The sequence below is a fragment of the Caloenas nicobarica genome, chromosome 6 (assembly GCF_036013445.1).
Source record: "Caloenas nicobarica isolate bCalNic1 chromosome 6, bCalNic1.hap1, whole genome shotgun sequence".
NCBI lineage: Eukaryota > Metazoa > Chordata > Aves > Columbiformes > Columbidae > Caloenas > Caloenas nicobarica.
In genome coordinates, this window is record NC_088250.1 from 30,767,055 (window position 1) to 30,789,462 (window position 22,408).

A 22,408-nucleotide genomic window follows, 5' to 3' on the forward strand; every position below is an offset into this window, starting at 1 on the left:
GCTCAGAGCCAGGCTCTTTGCCCTCCCAGGCCATTTCTATCTGAGCTTCCTCCACTGCAAGTTTCCCAGGGTTTTAGGGGCAGCCGCTGTCCTGGCAGCCCAACTCAGCACAGTCCCCAAAACCGACTTTCTTCAGGCAGTGGCCCCAGCAGCTAGTGGGGGTCAGGGTCAGCAGTGGGCTCTTGCATTGCAAGAAAGGCCACCACTAAGCAATAGGAGGTGAAAAAGAAGGATTTGGGGTGGTCTGGAAAGCAGACTGGTGCATGAGGAAGCAAAGGGGCTGTTGGGCAGGATGGGATGAGTCGGTACAGTTGCAATCCCAGCTGACTCAGGCCCCAGGACTAGGAAAATAACTCATTTTCCAGGACATTTTCAAATACTGCTGCAGGGATACCCATAGGCTATTTTGTCTTGTTTATATGCATGTACAAATTCCTGAATACACTCCTGTGTGCCCACAGGAACAACTAAGCCTAGAAACGCGATGCAAATTCAGCTGGATCCAGCAGCAGTCAAGCTCCAAGACACAACATGGAGCAAAGCAGGGACCATCGACCTTCCCGTGCCGGCAGCTGGGCTGCCCTCCCACACACACCCTGCGGAGCCTGCACCTTGGCGCGATGCTCTGCCCATGTGCCCCGACACGGTAGCGTGGTAAAATGCCACAACAGAACAGTAAGGGGGAAAAAAAGGAGTATACAGCTAACTTTGATACTAATCCGGCTCATCCAGGACTACTGCTAATATATCCTAAGAAAAGAGACAGCTACCAGAGCCAGTGTTCAAAGGAAAGGAAAATGGCTGAAGTAATTCTGTTTTCTATTAAATATAACAGTTCCCTCCCAAAAATGCAATTTGAGGAACTTTATTATTTTCTTTCAGGGAACTGTAAGTAGCACCACAAAAAAAACCCCTCTTTTTTTCTGGAAATATTATTGTCTTCATAATGCAAAATGTTCTAAGTTTGTGACAATAAAAATGTGTCCTTTATAACCGTCCATATTATTCCCCACACAAAAATATCTACATATCAATATAATGTAACATTACCTGGCTCCTGCCCAACGACTATCTCACAATTACCCTTAGAAACACCTATTTTGAAATTACAGGGCTAAGGAGCTCCAGTTTTTAAAGAGAAAGGCAACACTGCACTGCCTGCCTTCAGCATACTGCTTTGACTAATCCAACCTTACATGTTCACAGTTTGCAAGAAAAAAGGCTCCATACAATTACATGCAAGAGGGCTGGGGGAAAGGTGGGTGATGAGGATCAAAGAGCACATTTTCAGGAGCTTTGAAAGCTGGTGCAGCTTAGCAAGATCAATGGCATGTCATCCCAGAGGAGCACTGAAAAAAGCCTTTGAAGTTCTGCTCCCCTTCTGTCTGTCTGTATTGTGTATTTCTAAGCAGGCAGTTTGCAGCCAGCGTGCTCTGTGCATGCATTTAAGCACACACAGTATCTACGTAACACAATGTTGGAAATTACAGACAAATAAGTACTGTGCAAAGCTGGGTGGCGCAAAGAAATGCATATTTAAATTAGAAGTTAACAGAAAGAGAGAGAAAAAGTCAAACCAGGAGATGGAGAAACTGTTCCTATGATCTAGTCAATAAAATGTGCATCTAGCAGATATTAAAATGGTCTCCAGGCCGCAGGGAGCAGCATGTTTTCATTTTGACTAATGCATCTCAAACATAAAGCAGTGGGAGCTACTGTAAATAACACATTTCAGAAAATATTCCCCAAGAACAACAAAAAGTCTAGTTGAAAATAATACATCTGATTCAGGTTTAAATTGGTTTTCAAAAAATAGCCTGACGCACGTAACACAGACATCAGCCTCTCAAAAAAGAGCTTAATGCGGGAGGCAGTACAGAAGCAGACTGAGTAGAAAAGGTTTTCTGAGCTGCTGAATTTATAAAAAGGTAAATACCATTACAGGGAAAGTTTCAAGATAAGGAATAAAAAGAAAAAAATAGAGACGCTTTTCCTCCTACGAGCAAGGGGCAGTGAAGTTTTTAGGACTCAGCTTGATATTTCAATAAATAATTATGTTTTTCCAACTGAACAACCAGCTAGACATGGCAAACTGTAATTAACACCAAGAAGCATTAATACCATTTGGCATGCTTACACCTTGTTTCTGAACAGGAGGCTGCAAGAACCCCTTAAAAGCTATTCAAAGAAACTTATAATTATAATTATGAGCTAGTGTGATTAGGCTCTTCTAATAATGTCATGCCTATTGAGCACGCCCTATTGAAAAGCCCACATAAAAATGCACAGTTCCACTGATCTGTATGCTTATGTCAGAAGCCCTCATTTGGAGATCTGAGAAATGAAAGAAACATTACTATGGAGATTAAGAAATTCGGTTTAGTACTGTAAAATAATATCTTGATTGAATAATATTAACACCAACTATTAATAAATGTGCCAGCATTTCCCATTAGAAGACAACATATGCAGTTGCTTATAGCTATGACAAAAATTTTAAGCTGTGGGAGTGAATCTCATGTTAAAAAGTTTTTTGAGTACTTTAAGGTTTTCATGACCTTGAGCAGAACTTTGACTATAGGCAACAAAGTGGGCAAGAAATACCCACTTCTGACTGTGCATGAAGGGTGAAAACAGCATTAATAAGGTCGCAGAGCAATCTGATTACGCATGCAACTATAGAGGCACTAAACATTTTAATTATTATTACAAATAGCCATTATAATAGAAGCTCTCTTTTCTTCACCTTTATTGCAGGAAACAAAGATATCATCTACAACTTTCTGTAAAATAAGCCATAACAGTGCTCTCAGTCCAATTGTGTTGGTAACCAGCTCTTGTTCATTTTAATTTAGAAGGACTGAAGGTATAAGCAAGAAATGAAGATACCTGCTGCCTTGGGCTAATTAATTCATGTACTTGAGAATGTATTCTCAAGAGTTAAACACAGTGGCGTGATTCCTGGGGACCCATGAGCATACATGGGCATGTACTTACACAAGGTGAACAGCATCTGGCTGTTGTAAGGCAAGGAAGAAACCTGTGCAGGTGCTGAAGCCTGTAATGATCTAGTACAAATGTATGTCAGCTGCTGTTTGAATGCTCAGGTTACTGAACAAATTTTGTAGCTAATCATGTCTTTTCACACAGTCTGGATGAGTTTTCAGTATGTGGGACAAGTCACACAAAAGACTGTCTCTGTGCCATTCAGCCTCCCTTCTCCTTCCAAACACACTTGTCCCTCATCTCACAGTCACTCACCTCCACATGTACTGATTATTATTATTTCTGGAGCCAAAGTAGAATTCACCACCCCCATTTGGAAAATGCCCTCAGGGCTGCAAAAACCTTCAGACAAAGCAGGGAAAGATATATAATGCTGTATTAAGTAGACAAGAAATTAATGTCCACAAAGCAAAGCATTACCATTCTCTTCATCTCCTTGGAGACCTGGTGACCGCCGAGATGGTTATAAAAGGGACGGTCGACACCCCAGTGTGATGGGTTATGGCTGATGGAATTAGCGCGCTGGCGGCTCATCTTGGCTATTGTGGCTTTCTCGTCTTTCTGAAATACAAATGAAAGAGAAATGCAGAATAAATTTCGAAACATTTGCATCGCAGTCATTCTACAAGCATGTCTCCTGATTTCTTGCTCCAGAAGTTGGCTTTGCACCTTGAAGTTTATGAAGTGGCCGCTGATCAGGAGCAGTCCAAATCCACCATTTTTCTCTCCCTGTTACACCTGCACTGTGAAAATATTTAGAACACTTGCCCCTAAGTGGTAGCCACCATTTTATGCATTTGCCTGTTTTGAACAACCACCATAACCTGTGTAAACACAGGGAGCATACCAAAATGGAGGTATCTATTTTCTTTTTTTAATAAACTGAATCCAGTTGAATCATTTCAGATAGGAAATTGCAGTTCCAAACTGAGATACTACATACAAGATCACACACACACAAAAAAAGACTGGTGTGTGTGCAACAGAAAAAACACACAGAGAGATCTGGCTGAAGAACAGGAGCCTTGAAGCTATGGGAATAAAGGACACCTTTCTCTGCAGGTACAAGTGAGTAATCTTTCGCACTTGCAAGACAAGGGCATCTTCCCAGACATGCTAAGGAAATTACGTAAATCTTGCAAACAGCTGTCTACCTGTTGCGTGTAATGGTATTGCAGAGTGTGACAAAATACCAAAATACCTCTATCCTAATGCTAGCTGCAAGTTTTGCCATTGACGCTAACTTTCTTGAAGTTTGGACAAAGTCTTTGGTTTTGTTGTTAGAGCTGGTTTGGAATCTTGGTTGTAGTTGGAGCTTACAGCAAAGTTTGCAGAGGATCTGTCAGAAATGATTCAGGCAAGCTCAACACCAGAGCACAAAAGTGCAGCACAGAACCAAGCCAAACAACAGGCTGGTTAGTTGCTTACTTTGAATATATTATCTAGCTAAAAAGGCTGGCAGGTTTCCACGTGGAATGTGTTTTGCGGAAAGACAGGAGTTTGTTGCGCAAGATCAAACCCTCTTTTCTTCTCTAGCAAGGACTGCACTGGAGGTTTGCTCAGTGAGGACTGTGATTTACTTGTACTGACTCAGAAGGCAGAGGGGTGGCAATTATTACATCCTTGCTTAGAAGAGACAAACTCTGGAGAGCTGGAAAATATGGACAGTAGGGATAGCTACAGCTTGGCTGTTTATTACTGAAGAGAGAAAACTTTTTCAAAACAGTTGCTGCTTCCATGAGATTAGTGAAAAAATTAGGCATAATGGCTAATTTTGGATTTCAGGAAGTGTTCAGACAACTGAATAATTCAAAAAGAAAGCATCAGTTACTTTAAACTCTAGAATTTTGGTTCAAGTGTTGTTTGACAATGCAGGTAGGTGCACATCCTTTTTTTTGCCTGGAGTCTGCTTTCCCTACTTATCTATTTTAATTCTCCACTGTTCACTGCAACTCGCACCTGTCAGGAGTTCGCAAAATACCTGGTGTTATTTCCATGGCAACCAGAGAGTTAAATGTCAAGTGTTACGCTGCCTTAAATTATTTTTATTTAAAGAAATTTTTAAAAGCCTGCTAAAATCCAGTGCTGGGGAAGCTGCCTGATTGACAAGCATGGGAAATCATCATTTCTTTTCTTGCAAAGGAGAGACAGCTATAATGTCAACGTTTCCCATGAGACCACAAGCTCACCATGCAGGCAACCAAACCTTCCTGGGAATGCAGTGTTGCAGGCTACATGGCCACCAGCTGGGGACACGGTACCACATGTGACAGGAGCCCTGTGCCAGACACCCGACCGGCCCTGTGACATTGAGTAGCAGTGGTCACTGCAGCCCCGGGCTGCCAGCAAAGGTCTTTTTCCACCCAGCCGGGATGACAAGTGTAGGATCTCAAGGAAACTCGGTGGGAGCAAACCTAAGGGAGCTGTCAGGTCCCTGGGATGTTTGCTGAGGAGAGCCATCCATGGTCCCACATTGCACAGCCCCTGGACAGCAAGTGCCTCCCACGTCACCTCTCTCCCACATTGAACCCACCACCGCTTCATCTGCAAGAGCCGAAAACTCCACTCCTTGGCACCAGCTGAATTTCACATGAGCAATCATGACAGAGCCACTGGACAAGCTCCAGGAGACCCGCGTTTTAAATGTTCCTAAAAATATACTAATGTCATGCAATGCTGATGTCCAGATATGAGCTGGTTTGAGTTTGGTGTTTTTTTTTTTTCCCCAAAGTCACTGCTCTTTATGGTCTCTGCCATCATTTGTAGCACTTCTTTGTGTTTTTTCAGTTGCACAATCTTTTTCATAGTTATACTTCTGTCTTCTATTAAATGATGTCAGAAAACTGGTAGAAAATACAGTTTTGTTATTTCAAAGCAAATATATATATTGTTTTCAATAGCAGAAGTGACACTGCCAATCCATTTTGTTACAACTTAGTGAAAGGTTTTCAGCCAAAAGCAATAAAAAAAACCCCAGATGCTGAAACTAGTCTGGGAACCTATAAAAGCAAAGCTATTTGGTTACATTACAAATGCTTTTACATGAACAGGTGACAAAAGATGCATACAGCAGGTTCCCCTCCATGAGTTAGTAAAATTGGTTAGAATTTGAGAAAAGCCGTAATGTCAAAAATCCAAGCAAACGTACCAACCCTTCTCAGCCAGTGCATGATCCTTCTACCTGCTGCCAGTGCTGGTGATTCTGAAGCATCATTTGATTAATTTGAAGGAAATAAAAGACCTCATACATGTTTGCTGACACATCTGGGTTGAGGTAAGGGTGGGACAAATGGGTAAATACACACTTTCGAGATAATTTCTAACCATGAGGTCAGGCATCATAAATCTTCCATGGCAAGATGACCTCTGGCAGTATTCCCCCCACTCCCTGTAGAAGGTTTCCACTGGATTGTGAACTATGTTTCAGCAATATTTCCAATCAGATTAAAACACATATATACAAGCACAGTGGGTATTTGGTTTCCTATATTGCATACTGTGCTACTATATTATCTTGAACAATAGGAATTTGTTGTTAACATCAATACTTATTCAAAAACATTTTTTTTGAACCAAATATTTTGAAAAGTTGAGGTAATTTATTTCCTGAAAAATCACTTGTTCAGTGGGTGATGATAATAACAAACTCTAAAAATGAAGAATTAGAAACATCATAGTGCCTCTATGGAAATTTATGAGGATCTCTCCTCTATTTCTTCCTGGCTAGCTGACAGCATGAGGACAATTTACACACAGGGCTACCTAAGGCATAAGAAGACTGGAAAGAAGAATAAAGAAAAGGAAGAGATGATACCTTTTGGTCCTACTCATTACAGATACTACCAACAACAGGAACAGGTGTAAGAGTTTCTGACAGCAATGAGTTTTTCAGATTTAAAGTGGCTAAACTCCAGAAAGCTGTTGTGGGAACTTTTCAAATCTGGACTTGCAAAGAGACTGTAAATCTTATTCCCAGAGGTTTTATTGTGTTCCCACCACCAGTTCCCACACACTGAGCTACTGTAATGCTACAACAAAACAGCAAAAATAGCTGGTATTTTCTTATGCTTATCAGTTCCATCAAGAATGCATGTTACTTCTTTAGTGTGCGATAGGATTTTCCAACATATTGATCACTATCAGTGCAACAAAGCAGTGAAAGCTGAACGTGGATCGGCCATTTCAGATTCAGCTACAGATTATTCTTTAAATTGTCTTGAAGTCCTATTGACATGTGAATGATACTTCTTGCAGTGCTACATGCTCCAAACCATTGCCTTCATAAATCTACATGGGTGGAACCCTGCCGAGCTAAGATTAAATTTGTTAAACTAAGGAATCATCATATTAGATTGATTATGTTTTAGGAGAGTCACATGCCCAACACTTAAAGGACCATTTTGTTTCTTCAGCTGGGTGGAGTTCTAGGACACTATTTAGAAAAGAGTGAGATTTGTTTTTTTAGGAGTTACAGCCAAAGTTTTGTTGAGCTGTTTTAAGGCCACCATCAACAATCCTTTCTGAAACTGTTGTGTACCTGCTATTGTTAATAGAAACACCCATGTTTACTGCAATTGAAAGTCATTAGAAAAAAATAAACATTTTTTCAGTTTGTGCACGCAGCACAGTGTGTTTAGTCAGCAGTATTGCTCGTCTGTTGACAGTCACATTTTGTTTCCACTTGTGGTCAAAGCAAAGCATTTCCCCAGACTTCTGACAACGTTGACAAGGACAAGAAAACTAGCTGTAAACCTAATGTGCTGTTAAAATCCTATTCACCTCAAGGTCTGTTTCCCACTCTTCCAAACACATACTTTTCCACCCTTCCAGAGTAAAGCTTTTATCCATGATTAGAAATGACGACAAGAGTAGTTGTGATGGTTCTGCAAATTAGTGCAGCACCTGATCTCAAGGAAGAGCAGAAAGCTGCCAACAACCACCATGCTCCTGTATGAACTTTGGTACCCTTTGCATCTCACACAGTTAAGACCTTTATATTTCAATTATCAAACCCCTAGCTTAAGGAATTGAAAGCAAATACAAGGAAAACAAATTTGGAACTTTGGATTTATGCTTTCAAAAAAAAAAGCCAGGAACACTTTCATCTAGGGGAAGGTAACACTGCGACAGTGAAGTCACTGCTGTGCTGCTCCGGAGTGTCTGAGCGCTGCCTTCCTCCAGGCCAGTGCTCGCCCGCCAGAGCAGCAGCAGCACAGCACAGGGCGCACGGAAAGGTGAAAGCGGATCCGGAGGTAAAGATGAGGAGAGAGAAACCTAAACGGACTGGATTTTAGAACTTTGCAGTTTATTCTCTTTCAATAGAAGGCAACTCTTCTGTATACCATACAGAAAACAAGGACCGCATTATCTAAAAACTGAGTGATCAGAATCTAGCTTTTTCCACCCTAAAACTCAACTAAATATATTCCAGTTAACAACATTTTTAAGAAGGAAAAAAAAAACCAACCAAACAAACAAAAAAACCCCCAACTATTTTCAAAGAAGGAGCCAGTCTGAGTTCCTGGAACAAAGATATTACATAAGTGTTCCTCCCATTTACTCTGTGCCAAAGAAATGGTATTAACACAAGGAAAAAGTCAAATAAACAGAAAAGACAGAAAACTTAAAGTCATGGCTCCCCGTGGCAACAGTAGGCAGAAAGGGTATGAAAGAGATGCTGTTACATTTTACAGATTCATCATAACTCCTGGTATTGTTTGGTTTCAATGGCTGTGGGATGATGGACTGAGTATTCCGATAGTTCATGTCCACCTGTATGAACTGAGGAATAACCCAGGCAAACAGTTACTTGGGTCAAAACTGCATCTGCTCTCAGGTCAATGCAAACCCTGTGCCTCGTGTGTGAGGAGAGCAGGAACCCAAACACGACTCACAGGAACCCATTACTAAGTTAGGTGAATGTTTTATGGCCATTACTGGAACAGAAAGAACTGAAAACCTAGCTAAATAAATCACAAGAAGTCATTAAAATCAAACAGAAATGGAAGGAAAAAGTTAACTGCTAGAACTTAGTCTAGCATCAAGCAAAACTGACTGAGCTGACTATGGGAGAAAGCTTTTCTCGCTTCTGATCTTCATATTATGTGAAAATGAGTTTTTAAAGAGGGGGAGAACTTTCAACTCTTCACAAAGAGATAGAAAATGGCTAAGGCAGCAACAAAGCTGCAGCAGCATGGGCAAACCAGGAGTCTCTCAAACTCTAAATACTAATATCCATGACCTTTGGTAGCAATTTCTTTATGTTTTAATTTAGCACAATAATTACATAGATCATGCGCATGTCCCAATTCTTAGCTACTCTGGGATGCAGCACATCAGAGCAGTGTTATAGTAGTGCCTAGAGACTTCAGCTGAGGGCTGCACTGTGTAACAGAGCTGCAATAAATACATATACAGCAGCGAAAGAATGAGGGGGGAGGGGAGCCCATCTTATTTTACCATGAAAAATCGAGGCACAAAGATTCGAGTTCCTCAAAATCTAAGTCCAGAATGGAATACACATCTCTCCTGAGTCTCTGTCCAGTCTCCTAGTCAAAACAAAACACAGCCCCTGTGTCCAAAGATGAAGTCCCAAGTGCTCTGTGTCTCTGTTTTTGAGTTTTTTGTCTACACCAGCAAGAAGCAGAATCCTGATCTTAGGTCTTCCTCTTCTCTTCAGAGAAACCTTCGGTTCTCCACAAGAACATGCAGACAACTAGGTGAGTGCATGATTTAAGAAGTCAATATAGCTTATCCATCCCAGGAGATGGGGCCTGACCATAATGGTATTTTGGTTTATGTTCTTAAATCTACCCAGCAAAGAAGTGGTTTAGGTATAAACACCAGCTGGCCCACTGACAGGCAGCGATGCTCAAGAAACAATCATCTTGCACTGCAAGCTCTAATCCTCTTTTGAAGATTGACAATTGTTAATGAGATTTATCTTATGAGCAGATAGAAACCAAAACATCATCTTCTCTCTTTAGGAGATGATAAGGGATTTTCTTGGAGATTTTTCACACAATATCCATTAAGGAGATTTGAGGCTTCCATTCTCTCAGGAAGTGAGACAATGGTAGCGAAGTATTTCTGCATAGGTGTTACAGTTATTCAAATCAACCATGCTATTGGAACGTGTCACAAACACTAATTCATTTAATCTCATGGTTGTCATATTTACAGCTGTGGGAAGGTTTAATTGGTCTTAGATTCAGAAATATTTGAAATTATTTTCAATTCAGGCCAATCTTTATAAGCTTGCCCATACCGTGAATAGCAAAGTAGTGTCTCTAATGCAGAAATTACTTAGAGAAATATTACTGGCTAGGCTTGACTAGATGATAGAAAAGCTCTTTTTCTAGTATTACAGTCTAGCATTATTTAAAATAATACAAAGTAGTGACAATATCAACCTATTTTCTGTTATTGGCAGTGTCACAAAAAGACGCTATATTGGCTGAAGTCCACTTGAGTTTGACTTGACTCAAGTACAAGTCAGCAATGCCCTAATAGCCTTATTTTGTGCAGCCTGAACTGTGTTATAGCAGTAGGTATGATCTCATCCCACTGTCACAGTGATTATCCATCATCACAGTGGGCCAGGTTTTCCCATTTTCAGAAAGAGAGGCTGACAAGTAATGGCAAGAACTGCTCTAGTCTTTATGTTCATGGTAATATAGTGAGCAGGTGGACAAAAACACCTCAGTCTGTAACCTGACAGAGAAGATGTCTTTGTGGTTTTAATCTATTGTTTTAAGAACTTGTACAAGTATCAAATTTAATTGAAAAAATACATATCTATATTAACAACATTTTTCAAAATCATTATGAGAACAACTCAGGACAGTTTCTTTGACAGAACTAGAAAGTACTTGGTGCAGAAACCTTATGCAGAAGGTGGCTACATTCCCTTCTACACATGCAATAGTTCAGGAAGAGGACAGTGAAACAGGAATTTTTGTCACTGAAGGTCAGGTAGTCAACTCACTCATCTGTAAAGGCTGGTGTTCACTCTACTTCGGTGCGTTGCAAACTGTCTAGTTATTAAAAGTATCTAAACCCAGCATTTGGTCTTACCCGTTTCTGGCTGCACCGTACAATCAAGAAGGTCTCAATGCTGTGCTCTTTCAGGTAAGCATTGCGTTCCCCTCCAAAGCCCAGCTCCACCTCATAGTCTCCATTGAGATAGTTCAGGGTTGCTTTTGTTATGTGGATGCGCCTTGAATGAGACAAAAGACAAGCCAGTTTTATAGGCTCTGAAAAGTTACCACCTAAAAACCCAGTTCCTGTCAGTGACAGGTTCCATGTACTGGAACAAACCAGCAATAAAAACCAGTTTCTTTAGTGATGCCACCACTCTTACAGATGTAGTATGGGAGTTTAATCTGTTTTAAAGGAAGCAGGCCAGGAAGCATCTTCTTAAAGAGAGAATTGTTCACGTTAAGCATGTTACAGATCCACTTATAAGCACCTCCTTAGATATAAAGCACTCATTCTTTTATTCGCTTCACTCTAACACACAACAGATATATTTTTTTGGCAAACACAGGCCCTTCACAGGGACATGTCTACTCAGCGGACAGTGTAATATATACCGTAGCAATATATACTGTATCTTTTTTTGCTGTATCACATTAATCACTGTGGTACAAGAGTGCCTTGTAGAGGTATGCTAAAAGTACTATAGTCTTATGCTTTCTTCCAGAGCAGAGAAAAAGTGGAGATGCACATAGAAAAATTATCTCAGAGTCAACTTGGCAGCAACTCAGTCTTCAGCTGATCCATACAGCAATGAAACAAGAACCAATTCTGCCCTCTCACAGGAACGTTTCAAAACTAAGGGCTGGTCTGAAACAACACTTCATACGACATCCATCGATAGCTGGGATGCTCTCCAGGAAGCACTGTTAACATATGGTCACATCTCCTTGTAACCATGACCAGCTCTGCTGGTGTTCGCACAGACGTGCTCACTTCTGTTATATCTATCAGCTTTATTTTGCAGAGAAGGAATTCAGTTCTTACCACAGAAGGATATGCCCATCCTGGGATTTTGTAGACTTTCTGTAACCAAGGACATGTAGACAAGGAACAGAATAACCTTGCTAACATTTGTACATGCTTAAAACGCTATACCCACAGTTCATTTTACAGCAGACATAAAGAATCTCTGAATGTCTGTCTCTTGTTTCCCCACCTCACTGTGACATGTCAGAGACAAAACAACACATGGATTAACACTACAGCTTTGATGAAGCAACTTACCCAGCTTTGCCCCCTGCTTCCATGTGGTTGGCTAACGTAACGTCGTTGGACCACACATCGAACTGCCACTTCCTAAGGCCCAAGACCCCGCAGTGAACTCTCCCGCTGTGGATTCCAACCCTCATGTTGACATTTACTCCCGTTACCTCCCGGACTAATCTGAAAAGAGATATGGGAAAAAAAGGACATCACAAAGAACTGCGTGGTTGTAGTCAGTGGAACAAACTTGCACCTATAACACTAAAGTCCATAATGACCCATAAATTATTCACGCAGACACATGGTGCTGCTCGTCCACAACAACAGGACAACAAAACTAAACCAGACTGGCAGTACTGCTCTGGCTGGCCAAGCAGAGCACTATTTAGAAAGGGGAGCCTTTGGAGTAAATCCATGTACTCTGAACTCATGGTCAAGATGAGAACTCATTAAAAAAAAAAAAAATCTTTGGGGCAGCAAAAGGAATAAAGTGGTGGTCTCTGATCTCCATACCAAAGCTGGACGTAACCTGCCAGCACTCAGCCTCATTAAGAGTAATAGCATGTTGCAAAGAGAAAAAGGAAATGATTTCAGAGATCTTAATTCATCTGCATGGCACCAAGCATCAGCTTCTCCATAGATGAAATATGATATGTGTGTGAAATACCCCACTGCAGTTGGAAAGCCTGAACGGGGCTTACAGCTGCAGTCAGAGCAGCAAAACCAGAGAACCACATCTATTGCAGTCACTCCAAACAGGCAGTTACAAATACTCAAGCTCTGATTTTAATGAGGTTTTGGATGCTCTTCTTACTCCCAAGCTGACTGCTGGAATACTTTGTGGGTTTTGCCCTTTTAGGGCAAAAGTTAATTTCAAGAGCTGTTCACATGGAAAATATATTTAGAAATGTGGGTAGGGGAAAGTCTTGACAAGGCTATCAGAACAATTCTGCTGATCATTATTGCTGATCACATAATTCCCAGAATGCCCATGTTTCACAGGCAATTTCACCTATATCACATAGCACAGTCCTTTCCTTTGAGTTGTTAGTTCCTTGCAGCATTAGGTTGGACCTATCAGATTTCAACCTTTTTGGTTTTCAGGTTCATCTAGTCCTAGTTATCTAGGATAACATCCTCTGGACAGGTATCCTCCCAACTTCCTAACATCAACACAGATCTAATATTTAAGCTTTTGTTATTAATGCATGCTTAAAAATAGACCAATCCCGGACTCCAGTTCACTCCTCATAGTGTAATATTTCCCTTAAAAGACTGTTCAAGGTGACTTCTTGTTGAAACAGATCCTACCATCTTACAGTTCCTTTTTCCTTACATTCCCTATCTTATGTTGCACTATCTACTCGCTGAAATGACATTCATTATTATATAAGCAGCAGAGATTCTCTAGCAGGGCAAGGTAGCTGCATATGCGTAAAGGTGCCACAGGGCTCCAACCCCAACGCTTGGGAAAGCAACAGGAACTGGGGTCATGAAAATTCACCTGCAGCCATAACCCTTGCATGGAGAACAGCAGTTGCAGTCTGGATACAGCATTGGGGAGGGAAGAAGAACATGCTGTACAAGCGCTACAAACCCCACTGCACTCTCTGCCAAGCCACGTTACTGACACAAGACCACGGAACTTCTCCTAGTAGTCAATGAGAAGGTGACTTTCTCAGACTTTGCAGCAAACGAATGGGTTTGGTTATCCTTTATAGACAAATTAAATACTCTTTGCTACCTTTATTTTTTTAAAAGTTCATTTATACTAGCAGTACAGTGAATAAAATTCTATCTTTCCAATCTGGGGTAACACTCCCTGCTGTTATTGTGCACAGATGAAATCAGCCTACGGGCAGGGCCCAGTGTTAGTGAAGCCAGCAATCAAATGTTCAGTAGCTGTTTGTTACCTGCAATCAAATGTTCAGTAGCTATTGGTTACCTTAATTGTGAAACCTCTTATCTTGATCCTTAGCAGAGGAGGAGGCGGGGGGGAAGTAGGGGTAGTGAGAACAGAATCACCTTCCAGACTTATTAAGAATTAAGATTGTTAAATGCATTCATTATAGATCAAGTGGGAAACAAGGTTTAAAGGCTGCTGAAGAGCTATTTGTAAACAAACACTGAGTGCACTTGAACTCCATGTTTATTTCAAGGTAAGGTGGGTTGCAGTTAATCAATGAAGTCTAGACATCCTGGTGCTACTCAGCCTTGTGGGGGATTACAGAGTGTCAAGGTCTCTGGATTTCATCAGGCCAACTACTGCAGAAAGTGAGACTTTTCTGAGCAATCTATACAATGTCTTCTTTGTAGGGCTGGTGGCGAAGAATTGCTGCTTCCTGTGTTTGACAAGACACTTTGTCACCTGCCACTTAATTGTACTTCATGTGGAAGCAATAGCATCCTTTCAAGGGCTACTGAAAACTAGTTACTTGCAACTCCTTCTATTTTGCACTTTGCATACAAACCCCAAAAGGAGACCGGTGCAAAGCAACAGAGTTTAAAACCACGTAAGTAAAGGTAGGAAGTCCTGACAGCGTACACTGTATACAAAGCATGGGAATGCTTCTGTGTACTGCCCTCTGAATGGGCTCTCCCGGGTGAAAACACCACTTTTCAAACTACGTATCTGTGTTATGAAAATGAGGCTGAAAAGTGTGCATTCATGTCCTTGCAGAAATTCAAATGGTAAGGATGAACTGTGTCAAGCTCAGCAAATAGGCGGCTTTAGTTTTTATCGAGATGAAGTGTCAACTCCATCCATTTACTGAATGGAATGAGAGGAGGACTGCATAGAGATCTTCTGCTTCTCTGTTGGTACCACTGATACTTTAGAAGATGCTTTCATAAAATAAAAAACTAGAAGAGAAGGGAAAAACAAACAGAGTCCCTGTGCAACAGGGATGGTGTAGATATTAAGGTCTGTTCAGTTACCATCCAAAACTGACTGAACATTGTGTCTAAACTTGCATACGCTCGAGATGACCAAATAAATCTTCCCTCCCTGAATTCCAAACCAATTGGCCTCTGAAAGTTCATATCTGATGCAAATAATATTCGACGTTGTCTGCAATTCTCCAAGTCATATAACTAGATGTGAGTTTCATATTTGTTACTCTCCAAAGACAGGAATGGTCTGGACAAACACAGGATTTCTAGTCTGACCTCAGGAGCAGGCAAAGCTGCAGAACAATTTTAAAAGAAAAAAATAAAGAACAGGAAGTAAGTGGAAATAAAGGAAAAAGCACCACGGATCTGTTCCAGTCTGTACCAGACCAACTTTATGCCTTTTTCAATAATTAATTTAACTAAAGTAAGAAAGTCTTGAATCTCACCTTTTTGGCATAGGGACACATGCAGAAAAATTAGTTAAACTAGACAAGACAGACCTTACCAGAAGAATTGCAAGGTGAAAAAGAAGCTGGTTTAAAGAAGAGTGACTGAAATTTAATAAAGTTATTATTAATCCCCTGATTTCACATTTCTGTAATTCACTGGAATCCTCCTTTGGGAATGAGACTTCCAGTAATTACAGTAACCTTTGCCTTTCTCATCAGGAGATTGAGCTCTGACACCCACGTGACTGTAATGGACTCAAGTGTCTGTCCTTCTGCTGTCAGACCTTTACTACATTGTGTTTTCTTGTTCCAGCTGGTTTCCCTTTTTGCTGGCATCAGTTCCCTGGTTTGGCTACCTTGCTACTAATGTAAGGATGACCTGACAGGAAAGAGAATCTACTTACTATTTCTTCTGAAGTTCTCCATGGGGAATATGGTACTTACGAGATGGCCTCTATCATATCCATTCCCATTTCAACACAGCAGTGTGCATGGTCAGCTCTTGCTTCTGGCAACCCAGACACACAGTAATAGCAATCGCCCAGGATCTTGATACGTAAACAGTGGTTGTCCTAAAATAATAATAATAACAATAATAAAGGAGAAGTATTCAGCTTACATTCATGCTTGCAATAGCTTGCCTTTTAGGGCAGCAAATATTTACAGAAATCCAGTGAACCAGCATAGTATGTCATTCTTGCAACAGGAAAAAAAAGTCAAAATTATAATAGAAAACTTACAGCTGCTAGCTTATCAAATCTGGCAAAGAGCTCGTTCAGCGTCATGACCAGCTCCTGAGCAGTGCACTGGGAGGCCAGACTTGTGAAACCCTCTATGTCTGCAAAGAGGATGCTTGGGAAAAAAAAGAAGAGAAAAAAATTATGAAAGTGTCACAAAATTTGTCGCTCATATTTGTGTAAGTCTTGGGGTAGAAGTCCAGGGATAGGGAGGCATGTAGGGGTGTCCCAGCCCTACAGCAGCAAGGAGATGAGCACCCCTAATGCCACCTTACACTACAGGCTCTATCACACGTAAAGCCATGAGGGGCATTACCTCATCCCCTCCAGAGACTAGAAAGGGTGAGAAAACTCCCCAGGCCTTTTAATCCCCACCCTTGCCCCATGTCCAGAAAATTTACAGTACGCTGGGAGCTGGTGGTGGCACGATAATGCTATCAGATGTCATTAACAACAAGGCACTCCTACACAATGACCAGATTAGCTCAGCTATAAAATCAACACTTACCCATTTTGTTCACATTCCTCAACCTCTCAGCTCAATAACATCGCCTGTGTCCTAACTCTGCTGCGGAAAACCACGCTCCTCTGCCCGCTTCCCCGGCGGCCGAAGTGCAGCCACAAAATAACGTCCCTCTCTAGTGAATAACCCCAACCTGCCTACCACAGCTTTCGCCCCCGCTTTGGTGCTTCCACACGTGCACCGCAGCCCCTGCCCTGTGCCGTGTGCCGGGCAGACACATTCCTGCAATGCTATAAATGCACAGCGCCGGGCGCGATGGCACCCGTGGTGCTGGGGCGAAGGTTTGGGTGATGCAGGGCTGGCTGGATGTGCCATAACACGCTCGGCTGTCCCGAGCAAGACTTGCTGTCAAGGTTTTCTACTTTTCATTCACTGGAGAGGGAAATCTACACTGTTTTGCTCCACTCTACTCAGCTGTGTACACTTCTCACTCATTGCCTTTTTTTTTTTTTTGCTCAGCTTCTAAAGAAGTACAGAAATGAAACCTCCCATTTGCACCACACCTTCCAGCTGGCTTAGCCCCTGAAACACTACAAAAACATACACCTACGGTGCTTGGGAGCTCCTCTCGGCAAGGCTGCGAGCAGGCAGCACCCAGCTTTCTGCCGAGGGACACGCGCAGCCCTTGCCAACTGAGCCAAACCTCTGCTGCTGCAACAGGGAAGCCCAGCCACCCCATCAGGCCAGGATGGACCAGGAAAGCCCTCTGAAAGCAGCCTGGATGGTTTTGAAAACACAATTATTTGAATCACAAGTATTAATAATGATTCCTTGATTTCAGTTAATCAATCTTAATGTTGTACTGCAAAGATTATTATTTTTTTTACTAGAAAAAGATTCTGTCTCATTGATAATGACAACATTGAAAATACTGATTTGCACACACAGTCATTACGCTAAATTTAAAACTATTCAGTAAAACAAGCACCAGACTGTCTACATAGGTCTAAGATAAAATGTATATATGCACACTCATTTATATAAATATAACATTAATAAGTTATATTTGTATGTTGGAATATTTATCCAGTAGTTGATTTCTTCTTTGAAGTTGATTATTGCTTCAAGCCGTACTTGTATAGGAAGAGAAATTACAAGTGTAAATAACAAGCATTTTGGAATTGTTTCTTATTTGTAAAATAAAACTCCAACATGTTTTCAGCAAATTGCAGAGCCTATGTTTTATGTTGGAATTCCCTGCAATGTCTTCAGATGGAAAGCAAAGACAACAAAAATATTTTCACAAGCATTTTTTTGCAAAAATCCTGAAACACATTTCAATTCTGGCATGCTTTTCATATTTTACTTCTACATTTTAATTGCAATAAATCATCAACCAAACATATTGCATTAAGTATTTCTTTGTTAGTCAGACTGAAACTAAAATGTACAAGAAAAAAGCAAGAGAGGAACGCAGGGATGTCTGAATAAAAAAAAAAAAACCAAAACACTTAAGAAAATACACAAAAATAAATCAAGCTTTCACATATTCGCAAATAAAAGTAAACCTCCCAAAGAAATACAGTTGAAATCAACTGAAATCTTAGAGATCTCTGTATTGCTGGCTAAGCAACTTAAGTATGCTTTAATATGCAATGTACAAGTAGGAAATGTCTCCAGTTTTTGTGGCAGTAACAAAATGTACCTTCTTGTAAGCATGCTCCTCTTCCAGCACAGGGCAAATTGCAAATTCCTCACTTGTGGACATGTTCACACTCTACTGGTGTGTGTGTTGTAACAGTCGTGTGTTATAACAGGAGGAGTACAGAGCAATTGCTGCTCTGAGGGTCAGACAGCAACGGGTGTATGTGTAAATCCTACACAGGGATGCCCTGAGCCTTCTCATGCCTCATTCAGAAAATTAGTGCTAGCGCAGCGTCCTAATGAACATGGATCAATGGCTGAAAGTTGCCCCCTCCATTTGCCATTACTGTCACGCCAGATAAATGGATTGGACATCCTAGAAGTTAAATCACAGCAATACTTTCAACCAGGCAAATGACATAATCAGCAGAGACCTATGGAGCTAACCTACACACAGATTTATCATAGAATCACAGAATGGTTTAGATTGGAAAAGACCTTAAAGATCATCTAGTTCCAACCCGTCTGCCATGAGCAGGGACACCTTGCACTAGACCAGGTTGCTCAAAGCCCCGTCCAACCTGGCCTTAAACACTTGAGGCGCAACTTGAGGCCATTACGTGTTAAGTCCTTTGCATGACTCGCTTTTTGCACACTTTGTGATTGACATGAAGGCACGTACCTGCATGGTCCATTCCTTTACCCCTCTTCCATGTCAGCTCACCAAGTAGCACATGTACCTCTTGTAGCACCATTACAAGCTTGAGACAGCTGTGTGACCTGCTCTGCAACCCAATGGCTACGCCACTGAGATATCAGAAGACACTGCCCGGGATACACAGGCTGCACGGGATGGAAAACCTCATCAGGGTATGGAAAGGATCATGTGGGAGATGGCAGAGGACAGAGCAGTGATCTAGGAACTGAAGACAGAGAGGGGAAAGACACATTTGTGCCAGGAGACTGAAGAAAGAACAGCACACAACCGCCATAGTAAACAGCCCTTGCAAACAGGAGCCCAGCCTGAAGCCTGTCTGGCCTCTTCTCTCAACAGAGACCTCTGAAAGCCACTAAATCACATTTTACTTCTCCTGCTTAATCTGTTCACTCCACACGCTCCTGCTGACACTGCAGCTCCAGCAACAGAGACAACAACCAGGTTTATCTCTCCCCACTCTGCTAATGACCCAGAAGGAAGGAATGGGGACCAGTGTACGTGGTGTTGTGCCATGCCGCTTCTGTTCCTTTTGTTATTAGCCCAAGTAACCCTTAAGTTCAGCCTTCTTCCTATAAAATACCTAGCAGCCCAGAAGCAGCTAGGAAAAAAGTAGATTTCTCTACAGCACATGATCCTCATCTCGTGTTGAGTCAGAGTTTTCTTTAAAAATAAAGCCTCCTATATCTCTTTACGCATGCAACACACATGCAGTGAGGTTGCAGGAGCATCTCCCAGTCCTGCCAGGGCATCTTATCCAGACTTGGAGCCTTAGAGTTTAAACACAGCTTCCTCACTAACCTTGGGTCCTCACTCCACACTTCGGTCTTTCATATCAGACTCCTCTTAGCAAGGAAAAGATTTTATTAAAGGATGATAGTGATGGATGACTGTGATGGAGGGCACAACTCAAGCCAACTATCTGTCAGTCTTCAGAGGGCAAGGCATTTCCTTGTTGGTGGGAACAGGATGCCAGTAATAGGCCTTTCTTGTGCCAAAATGTGGGGTAAATGACAGTGGTCAACAAAAGGTCAAATGAAATAATTATTATAGCTATGAAATATCATGAGATAAGTAAGGCAGTGGTTGACTGGAAGGGATTGACCACACAATCTGCAGCCTGGGCATCACCAACTATGATCAGCCCTGGGTCCCAGTCCCTTCATCTGGAAGGCTAGTGCTTTGTGGAAAACCCAGTTTATCATGTAATTAAAATGCTGTAATGGCTTCAGAGCTCTTGATATATTTTCCACTCTGTCACTGCCTTCAGATTTACCATCTGATTGGGTTTTGTCCAGCAGCAACCAGGGTATGACCTCAAAAAAGACAAAAAATGGTTTATTTCTGGGAAAGACAGACAAGTTATCGTTCGTTTTGTAAGTTTTTAAAAAAATTATTTCTGTTTCATTTTGGTTGAAAAGTACCACAAATTGTGTTATAGGGTAGAGGTGAATACTTTCCTAAGCTCCTATTTCAGCTCCTATTTCCAGCAAGAACTGGTTCAAGATTTCAGAGCTGTACAAGCCAAACTCATCAGTTTTGTGCCTATTGCCCTCTGTGGCTCATGATGCTGACAGGGAAGAAAGATGAAAAGGAGCTTGGGTAGCTTCCAGATCCTGCCATCCTTCCCTCTGCTTAGGGACCAGCCTGGTACTTGCTTGCTCTTACCCAAGACCCAGGAAGGGGAGCTGGAAAGGTGGATGCACAGACTGGAGCATCCCTGAGCCCAAGGAACTGGGGCTGCCAGGCCACGTAGGGCAGGCTGGGCACACAGGTCCAGCTGCCGCTGCCACCAGGATGCCAGCCTGTACCTGAGCTTGGCCCTTACCCAAAACAACACCATCACTGTGGACTGCAAGATGTCCATGAGTAGGATGTCTAGATGCTTTTTGCAGTGTGATTCACATAGCTGCAAAGCCAACAAGAAGTGAAATGGAAAGAGGAGCAGCTAAGATGCAGAGCCAAGAAGAGAAAATGCCCAAAGTACTGAGCCTAGCTTTCCCCTTTTTTTTTGTTTTGTCTGTAATGCATGCACACAATAGTTAAGATACACACAGACAGGCAGGTCAGGTACCAGCAGAAGTCTCAGTGCAATACCCTGGAGATCAGTAGTGTGAGCCTGCCCAGCTTGGGCTGCTCTCACAGTCCGTACCCAGGTCCATCCCACTGTACCTTGTGTCCTACCACTGCAGGTCATTTAAAACTAGCACTTGACATTCAGGTAAATCCTTGCTTTGACTGCACTGCTAACATACCCTGAGGCAGAAGCGTCAAATGATCTCTTAGATGGCAAAGAAGAAGGTTCTTAGCAAGAGTGCGGGAAGGGGAGAGATCCTGGCAGAAAGCAAAGAACAGTGTAAGGAGTAGGAAGAGCTAAGGACAAAGTGGGAAGCAGGAAACCCACATGAGACATTTAGAAACCATGCACACCTACAGAAAGTGATTTTGAAATGCAGCCTTAAATGTCTGAAGCTAATAGAGTTATCAAAGAAGGGACACAACACAGGTTTCCCTGCAAATGCAGGATTATCCAAAACACTAAATTAAATCATCCGTGTTTCTAATGCAAAAACAAAAAAACCAGTCATGTTCTATTTTGAGACATGTGCGTGCCATGCACGCCAGCCACAACATAAATCAAGCAAGGCAAGAAACACAAACCCTATCACCATCACAACGGTAATGCCAGTCATGAATATAAACACCATGTGTTACTGGAAACTGAACACCACAGGCACTGCATGGGAAACAGAACAAAACCCCAGAGTCGATGAGCTCTAATGACTTGTAAAAACACCAAAGTGCATCTGACTGCATGTGAATCAAAACCATGGTGTTTTACTGCAATGAACACTACCTACAAGAGAGGAAAAAGTTAAAGCAGTATAATAAAATAATAATTTTTCACTAAATACATGCTCACTAATTTGCATTCACGAGCAAAGATGTAACAAGAAAAAGCCGTTTGCTGTAGACACAGTCTGCCTGTGTCAGGGAATTCACTAGGCTAATTGGTGAGGACAGTGTCTCAGGGTGCTACCTACTTTATAACACCATCCACTGTTATTTGTGTCACATGTCATTAAGTCATACTATGAACAGGGAAGAAGAAAGAAGAAGGATGGATTGGGATGAAGATGACAAAACTCTCAGTTGAAGGGCTGGGTTGAGCCCTTAACACCAAAGTAGGCTTTCACAGAATGGTTCAGGTTGGAAGGGACCTCCGGAAGGCATCTTGTCCAACTCTCTGCTCAAGCAG

General features: G+C 41.8%; 1 protein-coding gene across 1 annotated transcript in view; it reads right to left on the reverse strand.

Moving 5' to 3' along the window:
- ADCY5 (adenylate cyclase 5) overlaps positions 1-22,408 on the reverse strand; it is a 210,938-nt gene that overhangs the window by 41,386 nt on the left and 147,144 nt on the right. Inside the window, exons 4-8 of the mRNA XM_065637644.1 lie at positions 16,331-16,442; positions 16,035-16,162; positions 12,271-12,429; positions 11,083-11,224; positions 3,427-3,567 (exon numbers count right to left, since the gene is read on the reverse strand). Of these exons, the coding sequence (XP_065493716.1) occupies positions 3,427-3,567; positions 11,083-11,224; positions 12,271-12,429; positions 16,035-16,162; positions 16,331-16,442 (682 nt within the window). The remainder of the gene's footprint in view (positions 1-3,426; positions 3,568-11,082; positions 11,225-12,270; positions 12,430-16,034; positions 16,163-16,330; positions 16,443-22,408) is intronic.